Consider the following 23,269-nt stretch of genomic DNA (forward strand, 5'->3'; position numbering starts at 1 on the left):
CAGTCAGTGCGCTGCCGGGGAGCGCTGCCAGCGCTTGGTGGCGGGCGGCGATGCGGAATGCAGTTCGCTGCCCCTTCTTTTCGTTTTTGATATATATAATTTTTTTATATGCTGCAGTCTCGGTTAGTTTGATAAATAAACGTTGTCTGAAGGAGTTGTGTTTTCCTAGAGACAAATTAAATGTTTAGAGGGATGTTTGCTCGACGGTTTCTGTGTTTTGGTTACACGGAGACCTTACTGATGTCTGAATCTTGTCACTAGACCTCTCTGCTGTAAGAAAGTTTTATCTTCTTCATATGATAAACGGCATTTTTGGCCGTCTATTTACTTAGCACATTCTGAGATACTGAAAGTCAGTCTGCGTGGTGGACCCCTTGTGAAAGTTGCTTAAAATGTCTGAAAAAAACCCAGCCAAAAGAAGCAGTTGAAATCATTATTAGGCAACATAATGCATGTTGTTTTCTTTGCTAATGCAAAAGAATAAATCACCAGCGCTGAGTATTCTGCTGTAGGCTTTCTACTTTTTAAGATGTGCTTTTGCAAAACTGCATCTCCCTCTTGTGAGAAGCAGAAGAGGAATGCGATGATGATAATGTCTCAGAAAGGCAAGCTGGAAATAAAAAAAAATTCTTGAACAGGAAAAATCATTTCTGAAAAGTCTATCATCAAATACTGAAATTCGTTCTCGAACATCTTACTTATGCTTCCGGTAATTCTGGTGGCTCACCCACCTAGCACAGCAATAAAAGATGGGATCCATTATTTTTCAGTGATCCTTGCAACTGGTTTTCTTGGGGGGAGCAGGGGGGGCTGCTCCTCCTGGGGTGTGGGAAGCAGCGAGGGTGAGGCTGGTGATTCGGCAGCATGCAGGGCGGTTCTGGCTCAGTGCTCGTCTGGTGAAATGCCGTGGAGTGTCCCATGTGAGGCATTGGCAAGAAAACACAGCTACAAGGCAAGCTCTTCTGGTTGTGTTGTAGCTGTTCCCATAAAAACCACCCTTAGCTTTCCTGTGTAAGCACTAATTAAGCAGAACACGAGATCTTTGGTGACCCTTTTTAGGTAAAGCCATAAGGCATTTTAAAAGTATAAATAACCAAAATCACATCAAAAGTATATGGACCATAAGCTTTAGAGAATCCTGTTGGGTTTGGGGTGTTTTGTTTTAGGTAGCTAGACTCATACAATAAATGGTTAAATAACTATGTTATAATACAACATTAAAAAAGATCAAATCAGTTGTGTATGAAAGATGCCAACTTTTAAACTGTATCTTAAACATGAAATTTTGAAAAAAGGAAGCAAATGGTTATACTAAAGTCAAAATGTAATACTAGTAGTTTATGTGTTTTGCAGCTCACAGTTGTAAACAGCAGTAAACAATTTTCAGCTGGCTAAACTGTTGTGGTGTATCACATCTCAAAAAGAAAAGGAAAACCAACAAAAACTCAGAAGTTGCATTTGGCACATGTATGTTTCATTTAGTCCAAAAGTCTGTGGTTAAAGATTACCCAAATATGTAGAAAGTAATCTCTATTTGTCTGCCTAGATAAATATGGCTTTCATTGATTTCCATCTCTTTGGTAATTTTTGCAGTCTGGCTTCCCCTTTTAGCAGCTGCCCTGCTCATTATTTGGTTTTGATCATATCTAATTGTGGGTGACATTCGAGACTAGGGTGTAGTGTTTTTCATCCTTACCCTTCTTGGAAAAATACTGGTTAATCTGTCACTCAGTTTTACTGCAATTTTAGAAATGTTTTCAATGTACAGCTTTAAGATAAAAGTATAGACAAAAGATACAGTAATTTTTTATATTTTTTTAGGCCCTGAAATAAATATGGTTTATAATGCAGATAGGCTACGTAAAATTTAACCATTTCAATGAGAGACTAAGCAATGAACCTGAACACAAAGAATCCATGGCTTTGGTTTAGTTCCTTCCCTCCTCTCCTGGGAGGACAGAGAACAGTTTAGTGAATAAACCAACACAAAATAAATTAACACAGTTCTGCACACTTTTGCACAATTTGGGAATTAAAAGAATGTAATTCCAATAGATTTTGGACCCTAAAAGAGCAATAATATATACATGCACCCTCTAAAACATACATCAAATATTGTTGAATTCAGAAAATAAAATACTGCTTTAAGTGATTTTATGAGTGTCAACTTTTTGAAATTTGGTATAAAAGTAGCAGGTAGAAATGTGTTAATTTTACAGAAGTACACATAACTAAGGTTGATTGTGTAACTAAATCCGTGTTGTTACTCTTTTTCCCTCACCTTGCAGATGAAGAGAAAGTTGGACCATGGCTCCGAGGTCCGTTCTTTCTCTCTGGGAAAGAAACCCTGCAAAGTCTCAGAATACACAAGGTAATTAAATGCAATGACAGATCACTGGATCCTGATTCCTGCGTATATCCTGTCTTTCCAATTGCTGAGCCTGATTAATTAAGCTCCTCTTAATGTTAAAACACTGTAAAGCAAAGAAGAGGTGGTATCAGCATTTGTATATTGCTTTGCTAATTTAAATTACGTGAACTGAAGATGAGTTTTAATGAAGTAGCCAGACTTGCATTTCTTCAGTTGAGGTTTGTGTTTCATTCTAAATATAGCATGCCCATTTACTTAAGAGACTTTTTGAGGGCTGGAGCATTCTTGGGAATAAAGTCAATCAGATTCTAAAAAGGGACATAACGATAAACCCTAAGACTATTAAAATTGTGATCAAATGTATCACTTTGCTATGGTAACAGGAGTGAGAGAATGGAAATTCATGTAGGCAGAGCAGACCATCTGATCTTAACAGGAACACACACGTACTTGCTATCCACAATGTGAAAGTATTAGGGGTTCTGCTCTGCTTCCTTGCTGCTGCTGTGTGGTGCCAGGAAGCACAAATCCCTGCTGCTGTTCCCACCAGGTGCTTCGTGGGGTAAAGCACTCCTAACCATGAGCAGCAGAGCAGGGCTGTGGATGCACGCCTTACAACTGCATTCTTACTATGTAGTTGCCATAACAATTGTGCTTGGATGTCACACTGATCCCATCCTGTTTGAATTTAACAGTATTTTGTGTTTTTTCCCCACTATAAGCATCATCCCTCCCGTGAGCCTCCCAAGGTTCTCTGGAAATGGCACTTCTTTTGAGTTCACTACAGTAGTGTTCAGTCACTGATGGCTCTTGCGAAGTAGTTTATATTTAATTTCTCTTCCTTTAAGAGGTTTATCAGGTGATGAGTGAAAACTTAGGCAGCAGGTCCTAGGGTTGCTTTTTACATGTGTGAATGCTGCAGCAGAGTAAAGGAGGTGATGTGCTGTTGCTGAGAGGCACTTGTTGCAGCTTCCACATGCCCCCAGGCCTGCAGGTGGTGTCTTCTGATTTCTGAGTCAGTCTCATGGAAGGACTGTCTTGTTGGCCACCATTTCTTAAGTTGACACACTGGGAGTTCTCTGCGCTCCCAGAAGAGTAAACAGTTCAGCATCAAAGAAAGCGTGCTTTTTTGTCAAGTGTGTCTGTCAGGTTCAGAGGAACTGCTGGACTTTTCCAGCTTCCCCAGAGACCTTACTCATTGTTTCAGGGGGATGAAAACATAGAGGAAAAATGAAGCATGAACAAGTGTCTTCTGGTTTCATCTGAGGTCAAAGGGAAGAAACTTTTGAATCATGTTTTGAATAACTGTTTTTGACTGAGAACAGTTTACAGCAGAAGCAAGTAAAGTGTAACAGTTCTACTAGGGCAAGTTCAAGGCTACAATACTGCTCAGAACCAATAAAAGCTAATTTCAAGAGCCTTATTTTGAACCTTGAATGATAGGCCTTGTGCTGTTCTCTGTGCAGGTGATTAGAATGACTAAGCTGTAAAATCACATTTTTATTTTAAATATACTTTTAACTGACATTACTTGGATTTTGAGTAGTTATTGGCATAAAAGAATCCTTAAGTAACATTTGATCCTCCTCTCTTAAACTCTTTGATTTGGTTTTATCTAAATAATATGTAGGCAAATGATGCAGTTCTTGCGCCTGCTTGTTTCCATTTTCCCTAGGATCAGGGACTCTAAAATTGACCAGCTGATGAACTTTGTTTGCATATAACAGATAAAGTCAGTAAACAAATGCCATTGCGAGGATCCTTCATCTCTGAAACAGTATTTTCATACCAGCTTCTGTTTCTGTTATTACTCAGCAAAACAAACAGTTAAAAATAGGCCTTCTCAAACCAATCTCTAGTTTTCTTGACCAGTTTGGGTATATGTTAGGACATGCTATGATTGTCCTTCAGAATAAGAAAGAGTAGAGTGAAATATTTGTAGAGCATAATGAGGTAAATATTAAAATGAACTTGTCTTGCATCATTTGAAGCTATTCCTTTAGCCACTGAAAAATCAGTAAACCCTCTAAGCTCATGCCTACTAAAAAATTGGGTTTATCCTACAAAAAAGCAGAGGTTTTTTTGGAGTCTCACACTATATTTAAAGTGTTCATGCTTGTGCAAATACTTTGGGGTTCCATATTTCCTGCTAGGGAATACAGCTTTGATATTCTACGAATTAAGTACTTTACTAAATACAAAACAAAACCAAAAGAAGAACCAATCCTGAAAATGAAAAAAACAACCAAACAAAAAAACCCCAAACCAGAAAACAGTCAGCTGTGTTTCTTTAGACTCCCACAATAGTAGCTTAATCCCAGCTCTTTTAAAAGCTCCATTCTGTATGAATGAGCTGGTTTTTAACATGTCAGAGTGAAAAAATCACACTGTGATTCAGAGAGCACCTTTGGCTCCTTTTCCCTTTTCACTTCACACACCACCCCCCTTTTAGTTCCTGTGTCATTCCATCAACACACAAACTTTAAAAGACCATATAGAGTATTTCAAAGCCCAGTTCCAGACCACTAAGCCACTAGAACTGCTTGATATTACTAGCTCTTTGTCAACAAAATATATTAAAACCTAAAAATAGATTTTTTTTTTCCTTTCTGTTTTGACATGAAGCAGCACTAGCACATTTCACATACAGGTGGAACTCAGATCTGGCTTCCTACATCCCCCATCAGAAGGCAGCAGTGTAGCCCAGAAGGAAAGGAAATACTCTGGCAAGGAAAGGAATGTGTAAACCTGTATCTTTACGCACAACATGCTGGGCAGTTAACAGAGTGATAATTTTTCAGCCTTGAAATGTGATCCCTATTTCTCCCCTAGTTGGAGGGCTAGCACTGCAGTGGTAGAAGCAGGCAGATTTATCCAAGTGAGGGACTGACCTCTTGAGTGATCAGCAGAACAATTCTTCACGCTAATGCTTTTGGACGAAGCTAAAGAGTTGAAGTGATAGTTGCAAATTATGTACTAGATTTTTTTGTTCTCTTGTGAATTTTCCTTGATGTTTTACCTATGGCTGTCACGTTTTGTTTGTGTGGCAGTACCACGGGGCTGGTGCCATGTTCCGCCACGCCGACGACGTTTGGGGACCTGCGGGCAGCCAACGGCCAGGGGCAGCAGCGGCGCCGCATCACATCCGTGCAGCCTCCCTCCGGCCTCCAGGAATGGCTGAAGATGTTCCAGGTAACTGTGCTTGCAGAAATGAGCATCTGAAGCAACTCTGCCTCCATGGTTTGTGTAAGGGAGCACTTCAGTGGAGTTGGTCCTCCTTGTACATCCCAGAATGTCTCTGCCATTGATTTCGTGTTCTCTTGCAATAACAAGTGGGCATCAGCTTTAAGGAATACTTGTTCCCTGTTTCAGCAGAAAATAACAGCTTTAACTGGTTTCTTAATAATATAATCCTTCCTGTTTAATGCTTTCACATCTTCTGCAAAGTCTGTCCAATGTGTAAGGGCTAACTGCATGGCCTCAAGCCATTTTTGCTTGAGACTAGTAAGCTTTGGTGCGTGGTTTGCTTCAGTGCAATTACAGCTTTAGAGTCATCACAAGTCTGGTGTCTTTTAAGAATAGAAAGAAAAGTTTATCAAAAATAGATTAAAAGGAAGCTCAATGTGTATCTTTACTGATCTCTGTGAACTGAACATGTCAGCCAGCACGTATGTACACAGCTGAAGGAAGAGGTTTTGCGTATCTTTTAAAATGCCTTCAGCAACGCCTAAAAATTACTTATCTGGACAAAAGAAAAGATGTGAAGGACAATGCTATGGACTGCTTGCATAGGTTGAAACCGAAATCTGCCTGGACACCAATCAGGGAGCACCTGAGACAATTTTGTATATGTTAATACAAGCAAAGTTTGGGGCAAGCTTCTCCTTCAGGTCCGCAGCTTGTGCCATGGAGATCTTAAGATTTTGGTCTGTGTTTTTAAGAAGCAGGGATGAGTCTTAGTCATTGATTTGAAAAATGGAAATATTATGTCTTCCTATCTTGATTAATAAACTGTTCCTTCTAAAAGCATTTTCAAAAGGAGCAACTAACAAATACAGGCATTGTTTCAATTACTGTAACAGGCAAAGATAAAAGAACAATATTGTAGATACAGGTACCTATCATACAATTTTGCAGGCAGAAATGTGCTTTGGCTTGATTCATGCTGCCACATAATACCATTGATCTCAATCACTGTCAGTTCTGAACATTAAAATAATAATGTAGAACCTCTTTCCTCTTTATTTTTACACATTTATGATCTGCTTAAACCAGTGGAAGCTTGAAATTAGGATTCTTGTACACATCATTCAATTTCTTAAAAATATTCACATTTAATTACTGTGGTGTATCTTTTTTGAGACTGTTCATAGAAATATGTCTTTTTAACCCCTAAGAATCATATTTGAATAATACTACGTATATTTATATGGTAATGTAATACTACATTGTATTTTAACATTTTGTAATGTTACAACATTTGTACTAACAAAAGCTATTTTGTTACAATATGTAACCTACGTCAATGTAAGATTGATAGTTAGTGACAGTTACATATTTTTGAAAAAGATCATGAAAGAGGTTGAAGTGTTTGAGAGTGGTGCAGACACCCATGACAGGAAGAGCAATGCTATTGGCTGTTTGGTTAGGATGAGTAGTCTATAAGCCCATGAAAATTTTGCCTATATAGACAAATGTGTACAGTGTGTAATGTAGAAAACATGTTTTAATACATATATATTTAGATACTTTCAACTTGTCAGAATACTTAGTTGCAGTACTAAATGCCTAAATGCTGATCTATACTATTGAGAGAGAGAGGGAGAGGCCTCTCTCTCCTAACTGGAGATCATTGAGCAGCACTTATTGATCATGTCTGTCACTGGTAGTTTTTATTGCATTCACAAAAAGGAGTCCCTTACTTTTGAAGAAAAGCTTTCAGAGTCATGTAGCTCTATCTCAGTGTTAAATCTGCTTGCCTCCTCATTTTCTATGTGCTTATTTTTCACATGAGTTTCATGAAAGGGGCAAGTCTTAAACAGCCAAATGATAAAAACATATTCATAGGGGAGGTAGCTCTGCCCAAAGGGCAGGATTAAATGGCACATGCAGCATCATTCTTGCAATACAAAGTTTTTCCTGTAGAGAAACAGGAATGAGAGAGCTTCCTTCGTGTACTGTGTACTTGCTAGTTTAGCTTAATACCTCTCTCATTTTATATGAAAATATAATTCCAATTAATTTTAAAGCTAAATTTCTAGAGGCATATGTACTGTTTCAGGTAAAACTGTTCTTTGGCGTAGAAGCTGGCAGTGACCAGTGATACTTGGCTATTTTGGGGACTCTCACTTGCATGTTGGCCGTCAGTCCTCCTCCTGTGTTATCTTTTCAGATAAAATGAAGACCACTTTGCAAATATTAAGAAAACTTAAGATGGTCTATAAGGGTTTTTTTTTTAATTTACTTTTTATATGTACTTCCTGTTGTTATGTTTTATAGTTGATCTAAGCCTTTTATTTTTAAAGTAGTGAAATTATGCCGAAGGGACAAACAGTTGTGTAGTTGCACTTTAAAAATAAAGTTGTATATGGATTTCAGTGAAGTCTGGAGAGAAGAATAGAAAGGCATTTTATTAGATTCAAGCCAGTTAGTTTCTTAAAGGCCTATTTATTTTTTCTGGTTTGCAGTGGCTCTTGACTTCAGGTCTTTTTAAAATCCACTTTAAGAGTTTTTAAAACCCAGTGCCCAAGTGTGTCTTTACCAAATTTCTTCCTTTCCAAGAAGTTTTAAATCACCAAATTGCTTGACATAAGGAAAAAAAGTCAGCTGGATGCTAAGTTCAGTCAGATGTGGTATTTGCTTTAAAAATTATTAAGCTCTCCATTCTTCCTACTTCCTATACTTAGGGTGTTGGGGTTTTTTATTTAATTTATTTTAAAATGGCATTTTCATGGAAAATTGATTTTGGAAAGTTGTTCCATACACACCAATATAGGCAATCACTTTGAATAACTACTTGATTATTCAAATGAATGCTATCATTTTACCTACACCTAGAAGCGTTATTTTTCACAGCAGTTTAGATAGTGTCCAAAATGCTTTTGCCATATCTGGCATTTTTTACATAAATAGTTGGCTTAGTTGCCTAAATTCAAATTGCTTACCATTCTCCCTTCCAAAGATGCTCAGGAATGAATGCATATACAACTGAATAGCCCACCTCCTCTGTGAAGCAGGCATAAAGATTGTACCGTAGCCAGCATTGCAGCATTTTCTGCTCTGTGTCTTGTGGTGGGATTAGGTCAAGGGTTGGAGTTTCTGTGCAGCCCCTGCATGCAGCTCTGGAGAGATCTGCACTGCAGCTTCACGCCCCTCCTGGCTGCATCACCATTCCTGCCTTGTTCCAGAGCACTCCTGCAGACTTACAGCAGGTCCCCTGCCCGTCCCTTTGGTTTGGCTCTCGTGGCAGTTTTGTTACGTACAAGTTCAGCTGGTTTCAGGAGAAACTACATTATCCAACCTCTGGAAGGGTTGTGGAGTCCCAGCCAGTCACAGCTCTTCTAGACAAGGTCCACCATGTGTGCTGCAAATGTTCAGTCCAGGGAACCAGGCTGGGGACTGGGACTCTGATATGGGTTAATGAGGGGACTTCAGCGCCAGCTGCTCCTGCGTCCCTCCTGGTGTGACAAACTACTTGCTGTACAGCTCTACAGCTGTAGATGGTGTTTCTTTCGGTGCTTATGTGCTATTTTTATCCAGACTGAGATACCCTTAGGGCGTGGGATGGCAGGGTTTTGGATAACTGATCCAAGAGCTGGACAGAAGCAGGCTCCAAGAAGAGCCCTTCTGCAGGTCTCAGTAATGACAGACCTCCATTAACAGAATTTAGTAATGGAGAACAGCACCCTGAAGTTAAACTCTTTAAAATAGATTGTCCTTAATATACCTATTATAGCAAAAGGATATAATTGCTACAAGCTGTAATTGTACAAATTGAAGGTAGCAGATGAGAGCTGAGCAATAGAAGAGTGCAGGTCATGGAAGAGGAGAGGTGCAGAAACAGATGATGATAAAAAAACAGATAGCAGGTCAGACAAAGGTGTGAGGTGGAAGTTGTAGAAGCAGCGAAGATGTTGTTTGTATTGTAAGAAAGGGAAGACATTTACCCAGAACGGTGCAGGGGGAAAAGAAGGGATAGTTTTCAGTCAGGTAGTGCCATTGTTACAGCAGCTGCTTTACTGGATGAGGAAAGGCTGCTATGAACAGCCAAAAGGCTTTGGCTGACAAATCAACACCTTCCTGAGGATATGGGACCAAAGAGGGGATATGTTTCTTTAGGATTCTGAAATCATTCAATGAGCAGTATCAGTGGGCCCTGCTGGCTTCCCAAGGGCTATGTTAATGAATCCTGGCGTTATCTTTGCCAAGGGAACCCCTGCTCATGATAAAAACTTTAGTTCCATTTTACATTAAAATTAAATTTCAGTTTTGAAGACAAGGAAAGCAAAGGAAAACAATTAAGCAAAAGTATTTTAAAGTATGTTCTTTACAAGGGCCTTCAATTTGAAAGGGAATTGCCTGGTAGAAATCGAAGGTGTCTGGTCACGATCTTCTACAAACTTTGAAACTTTGCAAACTGGCACACGGTTACTTTTTTCTTTCTGCTTTGCAACGTTTGTTTACTGTTGTTTCTCATCAAAGCCACAGTTACTCCTTTTCCCTTCTGCCTGATTAGCTACATGCAGTTTTCTTGCGAATGGATCAAGCTACAGGGCCCAGAAACAGGATTTACTAGTCTTGTCTTCATTAATGCAAACAGTTGTGTTCATCTGGCAAGGCTTCCTCCCAATTTTCCATGCCAGACATTTCCCTCAGAGACCCCTTACCAACTGTAGCTGGAGGTTTGTTTGCTTAAGTGAAAGACTGAGGGGACAGTGTCCTAGAGACAACATTTTGTAGCAGTTGATTGCTTAAGAAGATCTGTAGGAAGCTGCTTGTACCCATCCCCTAATGATGACAGACAGATAAAAGAGGGTTCTGCTTTTAGTCATTAGCAACTCTTTCTCATTCTTGAATCTTTCCCCTTTTCTGTCCAGAACTGTATTAAGTTTTAAAAACCAACTAGGTGTAAGATACTTACAGATTAAGATAGCATACAGTGACATTATTAATTAATGACATGTTGGTAGCTGCTAGTAACATTTGCCACAGCAGCAAACAATGCTCTTCAGGTAGAGTTGTTCTAATTTAGTAAATGTAGCTGCTTATGAATTAAGAGTAGACTGACCTTGGAAATTTATATTAAAAGGAAGTAGCACAAGTATTGCTTTCCCTCTTTTTAATTCTCCTAAATTCAAACACGGCTGACAGATGACATTAAAGACTGCAAACGTTTGTACCTAACACCAGCTAAGCTGTGGGTTAATGAAACAAACAGCAGTTGGAAAATTGGTGAGATAAACAGTACTTCAGTGCATGATTTATGGAGAACTGCTCTGTGATGCAAATGTTTCTATTGAAAGAAATTTATAATAAAAGCTGTTTACAACAGCACTGCTGCAACTTTGGCTGAGACAGTCTTGTTTCTTTTTAATATTCTGAGGTATTGGGTATGGGACATGGAAACCCTCATCTCCCGTGGTGATGCTGCATACACACAGGTGGATGGGGAACGTTTTCTTGCCAGCTTAAACCATTTTACCAATTGCCCACAGTGTGTGGAAAGGCTCAGGCCAGGAACTTCCTCTTCCATTAGGGTAGGCTGTCCAGTAGCTGGCACACATTTGCTGCAGGGCAGGGGCATGGCAGTGGGGTGAGGCAGCTGCAGTCCCAGAGTGCTCTCTGTAACCGAGCCACCTCCACTGCCCTGGGGCACTTGGGTCACTTGGAAGTCCCCATGGCCATGGTTTGGGTAAATTATACTTCTCCTGACATTTCAAGTATTTTGATGTTTTAATTAGGGAGAAATGATGCAATGCTGTGATCTTTTTACGTTGAGTAAAACTGGGTATTTATCTGCTTTGCATTCACTTTCAGAAATTCCACCTTCTTCTTCATTTGCCTCATTATTCTGGCAGAAACTGCACAGTACACTAACATTGTGGTATTGTGGAGACCAGAGTGAATTTTCAGAGTCAAATCCAAATTTAGAGCATAAGTGGTAAAGGTCCTGAGATACATGGCAGACCAATACAGAAATTTAAATTGTAAGGTATCTTGCCCTCTTTTTTTGAGTTAGTCTCTTATGGTAACTGTAATATCATTTGTATGTGCTAATTTACTTGTAAATGTCACTCTAGAAGACATTTGAGAATAGGAATTTGAATCTTCTCTCAAAAACTGTGATGTCTCATTTTCTCTCTAAGGCTTTATTTGTGCTCTAATTCTGTTGCTAAATCAGCTAGCAGTAGCTGTTGGTTTTTTTCTGTAAAGTTTTTTTTCCTTTAAATTGTTTTCATGTAACGAATCAAAGCTCTTTGATGAGCACAAATGAGTTTAAGACATGATTTTTCGATCCTCAGTATATTAAGTTACAAATTTTTTTTCCCCACAAACGATGCTACTAATCTGCTATGCTCCCAATTGAGTGCCTTATTAAAATCTTCAAATTTTATAGCACCCATTAGTAAAAATGTGGAGTAAGAAAATTAGCAATCAAAATTCCCTGTTTATTCAAGTGTAAGTTGATACTTACAAAATATGCATTGGTTTATAGCCAGGATTCTGAAATTACAACATTGTCACTTAGGGACACACTGTAGTAATAAGCAGAGAGTAAGCTAATGTACTTTTCAAGAAAGTTTTTTACTTTCCTTTCTTCTTATTTCAAGATTTGGTCTACCAGATGAAACATGAAGATTAAAAGCTCTCATCTCACTTGAATGCGCAATAGAGAAAGGGTGTTCATTCTATTGCAACCCCTCCGTTGTCTGTAGCATGTGTGTAGATTTCATCAGCTTCAAAAGAAGCTTAATTAATTCAATTATTATTACTAAATATTATTATCTATTTAATTGCCAATCTGTATGTGCGTATAACAAATCCTTTCTTAGCTTATGAATTAGTGTAGTAATTTTGAATATTTTGTGTTGATTAACTCCTCATTTTTTTTTGTCATTAGCATGAGCATTTATCTCCTGGCTTTTTATATGCTTGTATATAGTTCAATGAGGAAACTTAATTTGCCTTATTGGCACAGCAGTGGCACTTATTACTATAAACCAAACCAGTTTGTTAAATTAAGCTCACTCTTTGTTTCTTCTTCTTCCCTTGCAGAGCTGGAGCGGACCAGAGAAGTTACTTGCTTTAGATGAACTCATTGATAGTTGTGAACCAACACAAGTAAAACACATGATGCAAGTGATAGAGCCCCAGTTTCAAAGAGACTTCATTTCCTTGCTCCCAAAAGAGGTGAGAATTTTGGGGTAATATTACATTTTGAAGTGCCTTGGCTGCCATCTTTAGAAAACTTCTGTGCTGATTTTGCCAACATAGCGATGTAAAGTCATGTTAGAGGTTCACTGTTTGGAACACTGCCATAGCATGTCTACTGTAATTTTAGGTTGACATATCTCTGTCTCTTGATAACATTTAGATACTTGGAAATACAGATTACCCATTTAAACAAAATCCTAATAGGTCTAAAAATATCTCTGTATCTTAATTGGGCCAGTTGTGCTTTTTTTGGGGAACTAATTCTGTTAGGGCACAGATACACAAAGATTTCCTCTGGATGTAAGACCTCTCTGCACATTATTCTCTGAATGTAAGCGTTATTTTTAATGCTGTAAGTGGTGAGTGTTTTGTTAATGTTATTTTTAAATTTATTTTAGAGAAACGGAACCCTAAAATCTCTACCGAATATACCAAAAGTAAACCCAGAAAAGCACTTCTTAGTAAGGATCAAGCCAAACTGTAATTAAGCAGGCACCTTAAAGTAAATCCTTCACTGAAAATCAGATCATGTTGTATCCAGTTAAAGAGAAACTGAGATTTAGATTTTGGTGTGTGTAACTAAGTGCTGTCCACACAAGAGTAATTTGTGATGTCATCACAACTAGAACACGAGGGTGGGTAGGCAAGGTTATAAACCCAGTTTGCTGCAGTTATTGAATAAATGTATTTTAGTTGACTTACAAATAGTATTTCTCACCTTGATTCTCAATTCCTAACACTTTGCAAAGCAAGTTCTTTTAAGTTATTCTGGTGTTTGTATTTGGCTGCTATGTTTGACATGGTTTTATTACCTGAAGACTGTTTCATGTCTCTGTTCTTTGACACTCTTTTCTGACATATATCCTATTTTTGAATACCTGCATGTACATAACCCTTCTTTCCTTTACTACACTGTCATATCTTCACAAGTCTGGAAGTGTCACAGCCTTCCCTTGCTGGCTGGCCTTTGTAAGGGTTGGAATCAATTTATGCAGCAAGTATTAACTTAGTACACAGGACATGAGATTAGTATTTAGAGAAGCAATTCCTGCAGCAGCCTTCTCAGGGAGTGGAAAGGACACTGGGGGAGGAGAAGAGTTCAGCAGCACCTCTGCATGGTTGCTGTATTTCTAGAGAAGCTGCCCGAAGCATCAGAGACAGAGAAAGGCAACAAGAATTTATGTTTTGAAGAGACAGAAGATACTTTGCCGCTTCTGCATCTATTCCATCTGAAAATTTAACAGACAATTGATAACAGTAACTCAGAGATCAGTTCTCTTTGCATGATTTTCTGGCAATACTCACTGAAGTACAACCAGTGATCTAGTTACACTGTAACTAAAGATGTTATAATTTCAGTTTTCACAATTTCTTCAGAGAACAAATACAGTACCTAGCAGTAAAGCTTCCTCACTTAGGTTTCTTCACTCCCCTGTGAACTACTAATGTTTAATTTGTTTATTTCTGGTGGGATTCCTGCCTTTTTAAACCAGAGTATTGTAATGTGTAGCTTCATGACAGGCTGACTTCACCAGTGAAGTTGGCTTGAATAATTTTGCTTCCTAACCCCGAGTCACTGTCACCAAAATTACCCGAGTTAAAACAAGCCATGGAGCTGACTCCACCATCTCCTGTACTGTTCCCTCAGCCAGATCTCCCCAGCAGGGCTGTCCCCAGCTGCTGAGTGCTGCCTGCAGTGGGGGGTGATGCTCTGAGCTGTGGGGGCACGAGTGAGTTGTTGGGGTCAGTAATTCCATGAGGAGGCTTCCCTGGCAAAGGCAGCCCCCTGTGCAAACACGCTCCCTTGGGCTGTCGCTCCACATTAACATCTGTGGTTAGCTCCCGTGCTGTTGGATGCTATGCACTGATCTTATTACCAAACCAGAACAGGAAGATGATGTGGACAGCAGGGCTTTGCTTCAAAACCATTGTCTGCAATGCAAAGGCAGTAACTGAAATGCCAAATCACCATGGAAATGTTTGTTTTCATCCCAATAAAGCAGCAAACAGTTAATATGAAATAAATAGTCTTGTTTTCTTGCTCAGACTTTAGAAGTAATTATTCAAATTACTTATTTATGAAAATCAGGTTGAGACACCAATAGATAAAGAGTTCTGCTGAAATCAGTCATAGAAATGTTGGTTCTGTGTGTTTAAGCGAAGAAAGAGGCAAGGAACTGCTTGCTATTGGGTGTTGTTAACACTTCAACAGAGAGTAGTCATAAATCCAGTTCAGTCAAAGGTCAGATCTTTGCTACCTGAAATTTTCTTATAACTAGATCCATGAGCTGAGACAAAGGGATGTCATCTTTTATCCACTGCTAATCCTAAAGTCAGCTGTGGGCTCTGTTGACCATTGATGACTGTTTAGATAAATGTGGTCTAAAATAAATGTTACCCATATTTAACCTGGTTTAGACTCGGTTGGCTCATAGGTTTAATTAGCGCCAGCTTAGCAAATGTCTGTGTTTGTATAGATAGTAATTTTTAAGTAATATTTAAACAAACTGCTGTCAACTGAGGAACATTTGGGAAAAAAATGGAAAGGGGCTATGTGAGGTTTGAGTTTTGTCACGTGCAGGTCTATGTGATGTGTGTTAGGAAACAACACTTCAGTAACTTCACATGCCAGGAATGAAGACAGAATGTCTAAAAGGACCAGTACAGTTGTTGCTCCTGTAATAGAGAGCCTTACACCAGATCCCAAATGCTGACTCCCTGAGTAAGGAGAGAAGAAGGTTTTTCAGGTTTGTGGCCTGGGGTGCCTACAGGATCTAACAGATCATTTAAGGCACAGGTCCCTCTAATGTGGAGTGCTGTGTGCTCCCCATGAGCTGCAGGTGATGACTTGCAAACAAGGTGTGTGTGCAACCAAAATGCAAGCAGTTGTGACGTGCTGAATTTTTATTTCCTGCTCACACTGGCTTGTCTAGGTCACTAAATGTTTTTCACAAAATAAAGTGAAAAGTCTTCTGAGGTCAGCAGCCTGCAGTTATGACTTCCTCAGTAAATTTCAGTCTTTGCTGCTTTGAAGGGCAGATTCTGTTTATATCTTTCTGTTTGTCTGTCTATCTATCTGTCTATCTAATCTCGTAACTTCAGCTAAAAATTAAATTGAAAGTCCTAAACAAAATAGACAGCAAGCAGAAGTAAAAGTGGGTGATCTGATTTCCTTGACAGCTTCTGCATCCCGTTAATTACTGACAAAGTGCCCACTGTGAGCATGTTAGTAGTTCTCTGCATTATTGTTTATCAATATTGTTCTTTCTATAAAGTTTTTAGGGACTCTGTGCATTTCCGTGATTAGGGAGTTGCATTGTTGCTGTCAAGTAGAAAAGCTGTACTTGGTCATCACACAATGATACACTCTTTGTGTTTTGGATTGTGATTTATATGCCTCTGTTTAAGGCTTCGTGGAGATTTTGGGGGCTTTATTGTGGTCACTATATGGCTTAGCTCAGTCTGAGAAGGTCTGAACTTTTCACAAACTTTAGTTTGGTCACATGGAAAAACTCATCTTCCATTTACTTTCTGGTGCTCGTTAGGATTTACCCCGTGGTTTTGGTAACAAGCTGTACTAAAGTTACATGTCCTTTATGGATGCATCCCCATCCATAAAGCTCCTTGTAACTCCACCCAGGAGTGTGTTTGAATTCTCATCAGAAAATGAGCAATACCTGCACTGCCTTTCCTACGGCTGCAGAGTGGTTTGAGCTCTGGGGAATGTAGCATTTACTTGTTCTGTATTTGGGCTTTCTGAGTGATGTTACTCATCACAATGTACATCCCTATCTGCTCACATGGAGAGTGCTGTACTTTTTAGTTCAACTCTCAAAGTAACTTTTGTTGAAATTGTTATGTAAAATAACATAGACATAATTACTTTGGTAATCATTTTTTTAATGATTCAAAGTAATGTGGCTTATATTTTTTTTTTAAATGTAGTAATTATTTCAGCTGCCACGTATTTTCCTGCAAATGCAGGAATCATTTTGTGATATGATCTGTAAGGATTTAGTTACTTACGATGATTGTTATATTTCCACATGCCCACAGGAATAAACTGGAGTCTGTTAAGTTTCAGAGATTGTTTAATAATTTATCATTCCAATTTTCTGTATTTCAGCCCCTGATGTGTGATAGTAAATGGAGTTATTTCACTTTTCTCTTCAAAAGCAGTGCAGAAAATACACTTTCTTCTTATTTTTTTACAGCTGGCACTGTATGTGCTGTCATTCCTGGAACCCAGGGACCTTCTGCAGGCAGCCCAGACATGTCGTTACTGGAGAATTCTGGCTGAAGATAATCTTCTCTGGAGAGAGAAATGCAAAGAGGAAGGTAAGGCTGAGCAAAATGATGGATGTAATGGTCAAAGTGTTGCCATCATAAAAAATGCAGTTCATTTACATAATAAGCTTAAAGTTTTACGAAAGCAGTTAGTGTGACTTTAGATTTAGTGTTAGTTATGCTTTAAACTACATGGTATGTATCTCTGTTGAAAGCAGGAAATAGAAATTATCCGTGGAGCGCTGAAGTTTGGGCTTGAATATCTTGTTTATAAAGTATGCTAGTTGCACGTTTTTAGAATACATTTGGATTGCTTTTTGAGGATTGTGTTTATTCAAAATGCAACCAAAAGAAATAACAGCTGAGGTGTAAAAATGATAGGAGTATAGCCTGGCAGTTGTAGCATGGAGGAAAAACTGTTTCAGTGCTTGGTAGAAGGGCTGCTGTAATTTCACGTCACTTGTAGGGTAATTAAGGCAGAGATGGCGCATGGTAGTGGGAGATGGTGCTAAAAGGTTTGCTTGGAGAGGGACACACAGTCCATTAGCCACATGGATATTATCCTGCTCATGCCAATTCAAGAAGATATGGTGCTCCAGCAGTGATATGAATGGGCAAAAAAAGGCTCCCATGAAAGTAGCCGTGTATTTGTGCACATGGAGAGTATAAGCTCTTATTTTTAAGGTTATTTATAGGAACAAGGAGTCTCTTTGGGCCAGGGGGAAAGAAGGGGGTAGAAGACCACATACATGTGATCCCAGAGCAGTCTCATCTTAGACACAGGACCCTGTCCAGACTGCCTTGGATTATGGAGACAAGGACTTCTGAGGGGCTAATGCAAAGGCTTCAAAAAACAAAACAATGTCAGTTGTAGCTGGCTATTTGTGAGGGCACCTAATATGTTTTCTTTTGTGATGGAAAGCAGGTGTCTGACCTCCTAAATCTTCTCTAAAGATTCTCGTCTTAAAATTTTCAGTGAAAATGCATTAAAAGGACAGAGTGAGAAAAAAGGAGAAGGTTGAGAGGGGAATGAGCTTACATTTGTGAGATTACAAGTAAGAATAAATACATCCAGGCAGGAGAGCACAGGCAAACAGGCCAGTATTGCAGCCTGCTTAGCCTCACTGAGCTGCTCAGTAACACGAAAGAGCCCTTAATTCAAGATTGCAGGCAGAGAGGGGGCTAAAGGCAGAAGAGTGAAATCCACATACTGGCAAGACACAAGACTCCTGCCAGTAATGAAATGCAGTGGAGAGAAGAGCTGCATAGAAAAGAGAGCAGGGTGAGAGAATTGTAAAAAAAGCTGTATCTGTAGTAGCAAGGGTAAAACAAAGCTCTGCTGCTTAAGTGTCAAGTCAGAAAGGGCATAGCTATACTTAAATTCCAGCCAAGAGAGGACAATGCCAAAAGCACTCAGCCTTACAGATCAAGAAAGTAATTAAAAGCTCGCTAATACCAGGAGTCACAGTGAACTTAAAGGTAATGAAGATGGGTGACCAGAGTGGAGAACCACAGACAGAAAGGTTGACTTCTTGAGCTGTTCTAGAATAAGCATATAAGTGGTTAAGGAGGTTTTTGGACAGTACCCATTTGTAAAAGGCAATATTCTGCTGCATTGCCTCAGAAAGGGGGATCCAAACCCGAGCTAGGAGGTTGCCAGCAAGGAATGATGAACTAGAGCATTTTCAGTTTGTGATTATGGTAATGATTATGCTGAACTGACAAGGACAGAGAGTATAAATCTCTGAGGAGCAGAGTGGTGTCACTGACACGCAAATGTTGGCATGCAGGAGGTTGTTACATTTCTGCCATATTTTAATGTCAGGGGTCATGGTAAAGGTTTGGGAGGGAAAATGTTTTCTGTGGGGTGGCCTCATCTCTTCCCCTCTCCCCCCTTTTTTAAAATTTCATTTTAGGGATTGATGAACCATTGCATATCAAGAGGAGGAAAGTAATAAAACCAGGCTTTATACACAGTCCGTGGAAAAGCGCCTACATCAGACAGCACAGGATTGATACCAACTGGCGGCGAGGAGAGCTGAAATCGCCCAAGGTGAGGTTCTGAGCTCTGTGCATGGGGCCGTGAACAAAGCAGGAGCAGCTCGTGGCTCGGCTTCTTTCCTTTGGACAAACAAGACTATCCATGCACAAAAAGCAGTGAAATGCTACAGAAAATAATCATTTGTGTTTTAGCTTGCCCTGGCTTTAAATTATATTCTGGCCACCATTTTGGCAATGTGTTATGCTAAGAATTCCCATACAATTTTGGGAATTCTTATAAATATGCCAGTCTCTTTGAGACAGGTAATCATGGAAAATTTATTTGAAATACTTATATTTAAACATACAGACACATACATTGTACATATATAGGTGTACGTGTATGTATTGGTAGAGCTGGGTCATGTTGCAACCTAAAGTACTTGACGACTGTTCTGTGATCAATTCATGCTTTATTTTTAAATATATTCTTCTGAGTTGAGCAGCATAAGACAATAACTTCATTCTGTGTTAGGATGTCTCTGGGGTTTTCTAAATGTTAAAATTATTTTAATGTCATTTATATTTATCATTGCAACCTTTCCAAATGAAGACATGAAGCAATATTTCAAACCTTTTGTAAATAAAATAGCAACTCTCTAATCAAACCTGATAATGAACAAGCAGCCAGAAATGTCAAGAAAACCCATATTCGTGGCTTTTTAAAGCTTTAAGGCAATTTACCTGTTTCCTTAATTAAAAATAACAAAATAAAATAAGAACAAAAGAATTCCCTTGGAAAACCTATGGCTATATCCTGCTGTTTATTTGGCCGTGACTTATGTACATCTCTGGCAACGGTTCTATATTTCTTGCATTGATATGCCACATCAAGTTATCTTGGAATTATTATTAAAATTACAGCCTCTGGCTTTATCCAAATGCCATTTCATTTCAACAAACATCTTAAAAAATGTTTGGATATCTTAAATAAAAAAATCTTCATCCTATGTATTCTACTGAGGATTTTTTTTTCTGTATTGCAATAAGATATACAAAATTTCAGTTTTTCCAAAATCAAGCACTGAAAATCCCACCTCTATAAAGCAGCATTCCAGTTCACATTCCCAGCACATGGAATTGTTGCTTTTGTTTGCATTTAATTGAGTTGATGGTTTTCCAGTTTTTGACTTTGGTGCTGACTGGCATTTAACAAAATACAATGCTTGGCTGATAAGGGAAAAAAACAGATGTAGTCAGCCTTGACCACTGAAATACAAATAAACAGCAAATAATCAACCCATCCTTTTCATTCAAGATGGAAACAAAAGGTAACAGTAAATTGAAAATCAGCTGAAAAATAAAGAGATGGAATAACTGCAGAGGAATAGAGCAGTGTCCAGTTACTAATTCAGCCCACTTTTGTTAGTGCTTTTTCCTGGTACTTTCAAGAGGCTTGCAGTAGCTGTAGTGTGCCTGCGAAGCAATGCAGCATCACTCCATGGAAGGAGGGAAACACCTTCTTTGGTCCCAGCTGGTGGTAAATTAGACTTGACACACGGGATTAAGGGGCCTTATTATTACTGAAGCAACTCTAGCATTTTGTAATTTATGAATCAGAAGAGCACTTTGTTTCTCCTGCTTCTCTAATCTCCTGCATTAAATTGTGACTGTTGCTTTTGTGTTCTTGGTTGCCAGGTGCTCAAGGGCCACGATGACCACGTGATCACGTGCCTGCAGTTCTGCGGGAACCGCATCGTGAGCGGCTCCGACGACAACACGCTCAAAGTGTGGTCAGCAGTGACAGGCAAGGTGAGGTGGCTGCTCTGCTGCATTCCCTGGGAAATGAGCCACAGGCAGGGCACTGGCACAGCAAAAGTGCTGCTGGGCCGTCAGACCACGCTGCAGGGTGGCCTTGGGTGCTCTGGGGCAGGAATTGGAAGATGTACTGGATAAACATGTGGGTTGCCTTTTCCCACACAGAAACTCCTCCAGTTCAAAAAAGTCACCTTGATGTGAAATTGCAATGCTGCTCATGTTACCACTGGCATATATCCTTGTTCTCTTGGCAATTCTGCTATTCTTGTGGAGTCGATTGTGACACGGGTTTTAAAGAATTTGGACAGAAACATTACTTTATCTTCCTTAAAGCTTAACTTAGGCTGCATTTACCCCTCTGGATCTCTTTTTCTCACTTATCTTCTAGCATTCTTTCTATTGTTTTCAAGTTTTTGCAATGGAGTGTTCATTTTACTGGCTCAGATTTCAAATACAGAGTTTGTTTTTCTTTCCAAGCTTCTATATTGCTGAGCCACAAAAAAAAAAAAAAAATTAACTTGCTTTAGGTTTAAATATTTCCTATTAAATTAGATCCAGCTCAGGCAGGAATTTAATAAGCTTCAATAATTTAATTCTGGCTTAGAGGAGCAAAACAATATGTGCAATCAAAAAGACAGTTCTGAGCATTTCAGTCATGTTAGAACATCACAGCTACTCAGCCCACAGGTTTTTTTTTTGAGGTGACTGACTGACCAGGGGTGTAGAAAAGGCCTGGGGAAACAGTACTTTTTCGTTTTAGACTGGTATTGTGTGCACTTAGCTTGGATTTAATGGTATGGATAACAACAGGACAGCTGCTGAGGGTAACATGTTTAAGATGTAAAAGTTATCCACTTCATAATGTGGAAGCTGAATGTATTCACCATTTGTCATTGCATGCCCAGAAGATCCTTGAAGGGATTGTTAATCCTGCTGTGGGTAAGAATAAAATTAAGAGCCATAGGCAGCCTCACCCTGCTGCTGTTGACTTCCCTACAACAAACTGTCTAATGAGGGATTCCATAATGAAATGTATGTCTATTTTAAATGAAAAGGGCAACCTAAACACAAATGAAAAATACTTTCTTTGTACATACCACACTCCCAAAAGCAAAATGTTCCCTTAAATATATCAAATTAAGCCCAGTGGCATGACTTAACAATTACTGTTCAGTAATTTTTTGAAAGTAATTGCAAAACCTAGTGTGGCCATTTGCCCCAAACCTTTAAGAGAGCCAGAAATTGTGTCTGAAAGAGGGAAGCATGCTGTATCAGCCCTCATGCTTACTGATGCTGAAGAATTAATAAAATAAAGAAACCCTAAAGGTTGGTTTGTGCAAATGAACATGACTAAATAATTCCCTTGACAGATGTAAAGCCTAAAATAAGGATTCTGTGTTCTTGCTGCTTTAACAGGATGATTTCTTAAAATACGAGCACATTGGATGAAATAAGAAAAAAAGAGAACTGTAGAAATGAACATCAGCTATGAACTGAAAAAGATGGATTTGATAGCATGAATTAAGCCAGGAGCCAGTAATTGCAGAAAACTGGTTAAAAATTGTTAAAGAACAGTACAACAAAAAAGCAAGCGATTTTCAAGGATGCTAGAAAGAACAGGATATTAACAACAGGAATTACTATACTGTCACTGATGCAGAAAAAATACTTTGGAAGAAAATTCATGTGATGGAAATACAGCATGCAGTAATAATAGAACATTTCAGCAGAAACTCATGCTTACTACTGAAGTTATGGTTTTTCTTATTAGAGTTGATCCAGATAATCTGTGTTTGATTTTTTTTCCCCCTTAAAGTAACCTTTGGCTTAATATTAGTGCATTTTCAAAAGGCATGATCACAAGGAGAAGATCCAGGACAGGACAGTTAGAAAGCCAAAATGCATCAATGTTGAAATGGAGTAAACTGAAAGACTGGGTATTTAGGATACCCTATCTCAGATAAAAAATATTGGACTACATCAAGAGGAGTCAACTAACAGTTAAAGGAAGGCCACGGCAATTAATGCCACTTAGCATTAGATTACAGAAAAAGAGATCCTCAAACTGCCTTGACCTCTTTTCTTGTGCAGTTACAGGTTTGACTGATAAAAATAATAGTGCAGAAGTAGATGGCTGTGTGCACTGAAAGACTCTATCCCCATGACAGAACTGAAGAAAATAGAATAATGGAAAAGTCAACATGGCACATATTTAAATGGGTTAGAAAATGGGTAATTATAGAGATCATGTTGTTAAAGTAAATGCAGAATCTTCATGGAGTATCTTTCTAGAGGAGTCTTGCAAGGATCTTTCCTTGTCTGTACTAATGAGCATTTATTGCTGCCTGGTGGGAAAGCATATATAGTCATTACTTGTAG

The 23,269-nt window shown here is 38.9% G+C and overlaps 1 protein-coding gene across 1 annotated transcript in view; it reads left to right on the forward strand.

Moving 5' to 3' along the window:
- The window catches only part of FBXW7 (F-box and WD repeat domain containing 7), a 98,222-nt gene that overhangs the window by 66,603 nt on the left and 8,350 nt on the right, over positions 1-23,269 (forward strand). The window contains exons 2-7 of the mRNA XM_031066750.1: positions 2,289-2,371; positions 5,422-5,563; positions 12,647-12,781; positions 17,020-17,143; positions 19,009-19,145; positions 20,771-20,884. Of these exons, the coding sequence (XP_030922610.1) occupies positions 2,289-2,371; positions 5,422-5,563; positions 12,647-12,781; positions 17,020-17,143; positions 19,009-19,145; positions 20,771-20,884 (735 nt within the window). The remainder of the gene's footprint in view (positions 1-2,288; positions 2,372-5,421; positions 5,564-12,646; positions 12,782-17,019; positions 17,144-19,008; positions 19,146-20,770; positions 20,885-23,269) is intronic.

This window comes from Geospiza fortis, unplaced genomic scaffold (assembly GCF_000277835.1).
Source record: "Geospiza fortis unplaced genomic scaffold, GeoFor_1.0 scaffold40, whole genome shotgun sequence".
In the NCBI taxonomy this organism is placed as follows: Eukaryota; Metazoa; Chordata; class Aves; order Passeriformes; family Thraupidae; genus Geospiza; species Geospiza fortis.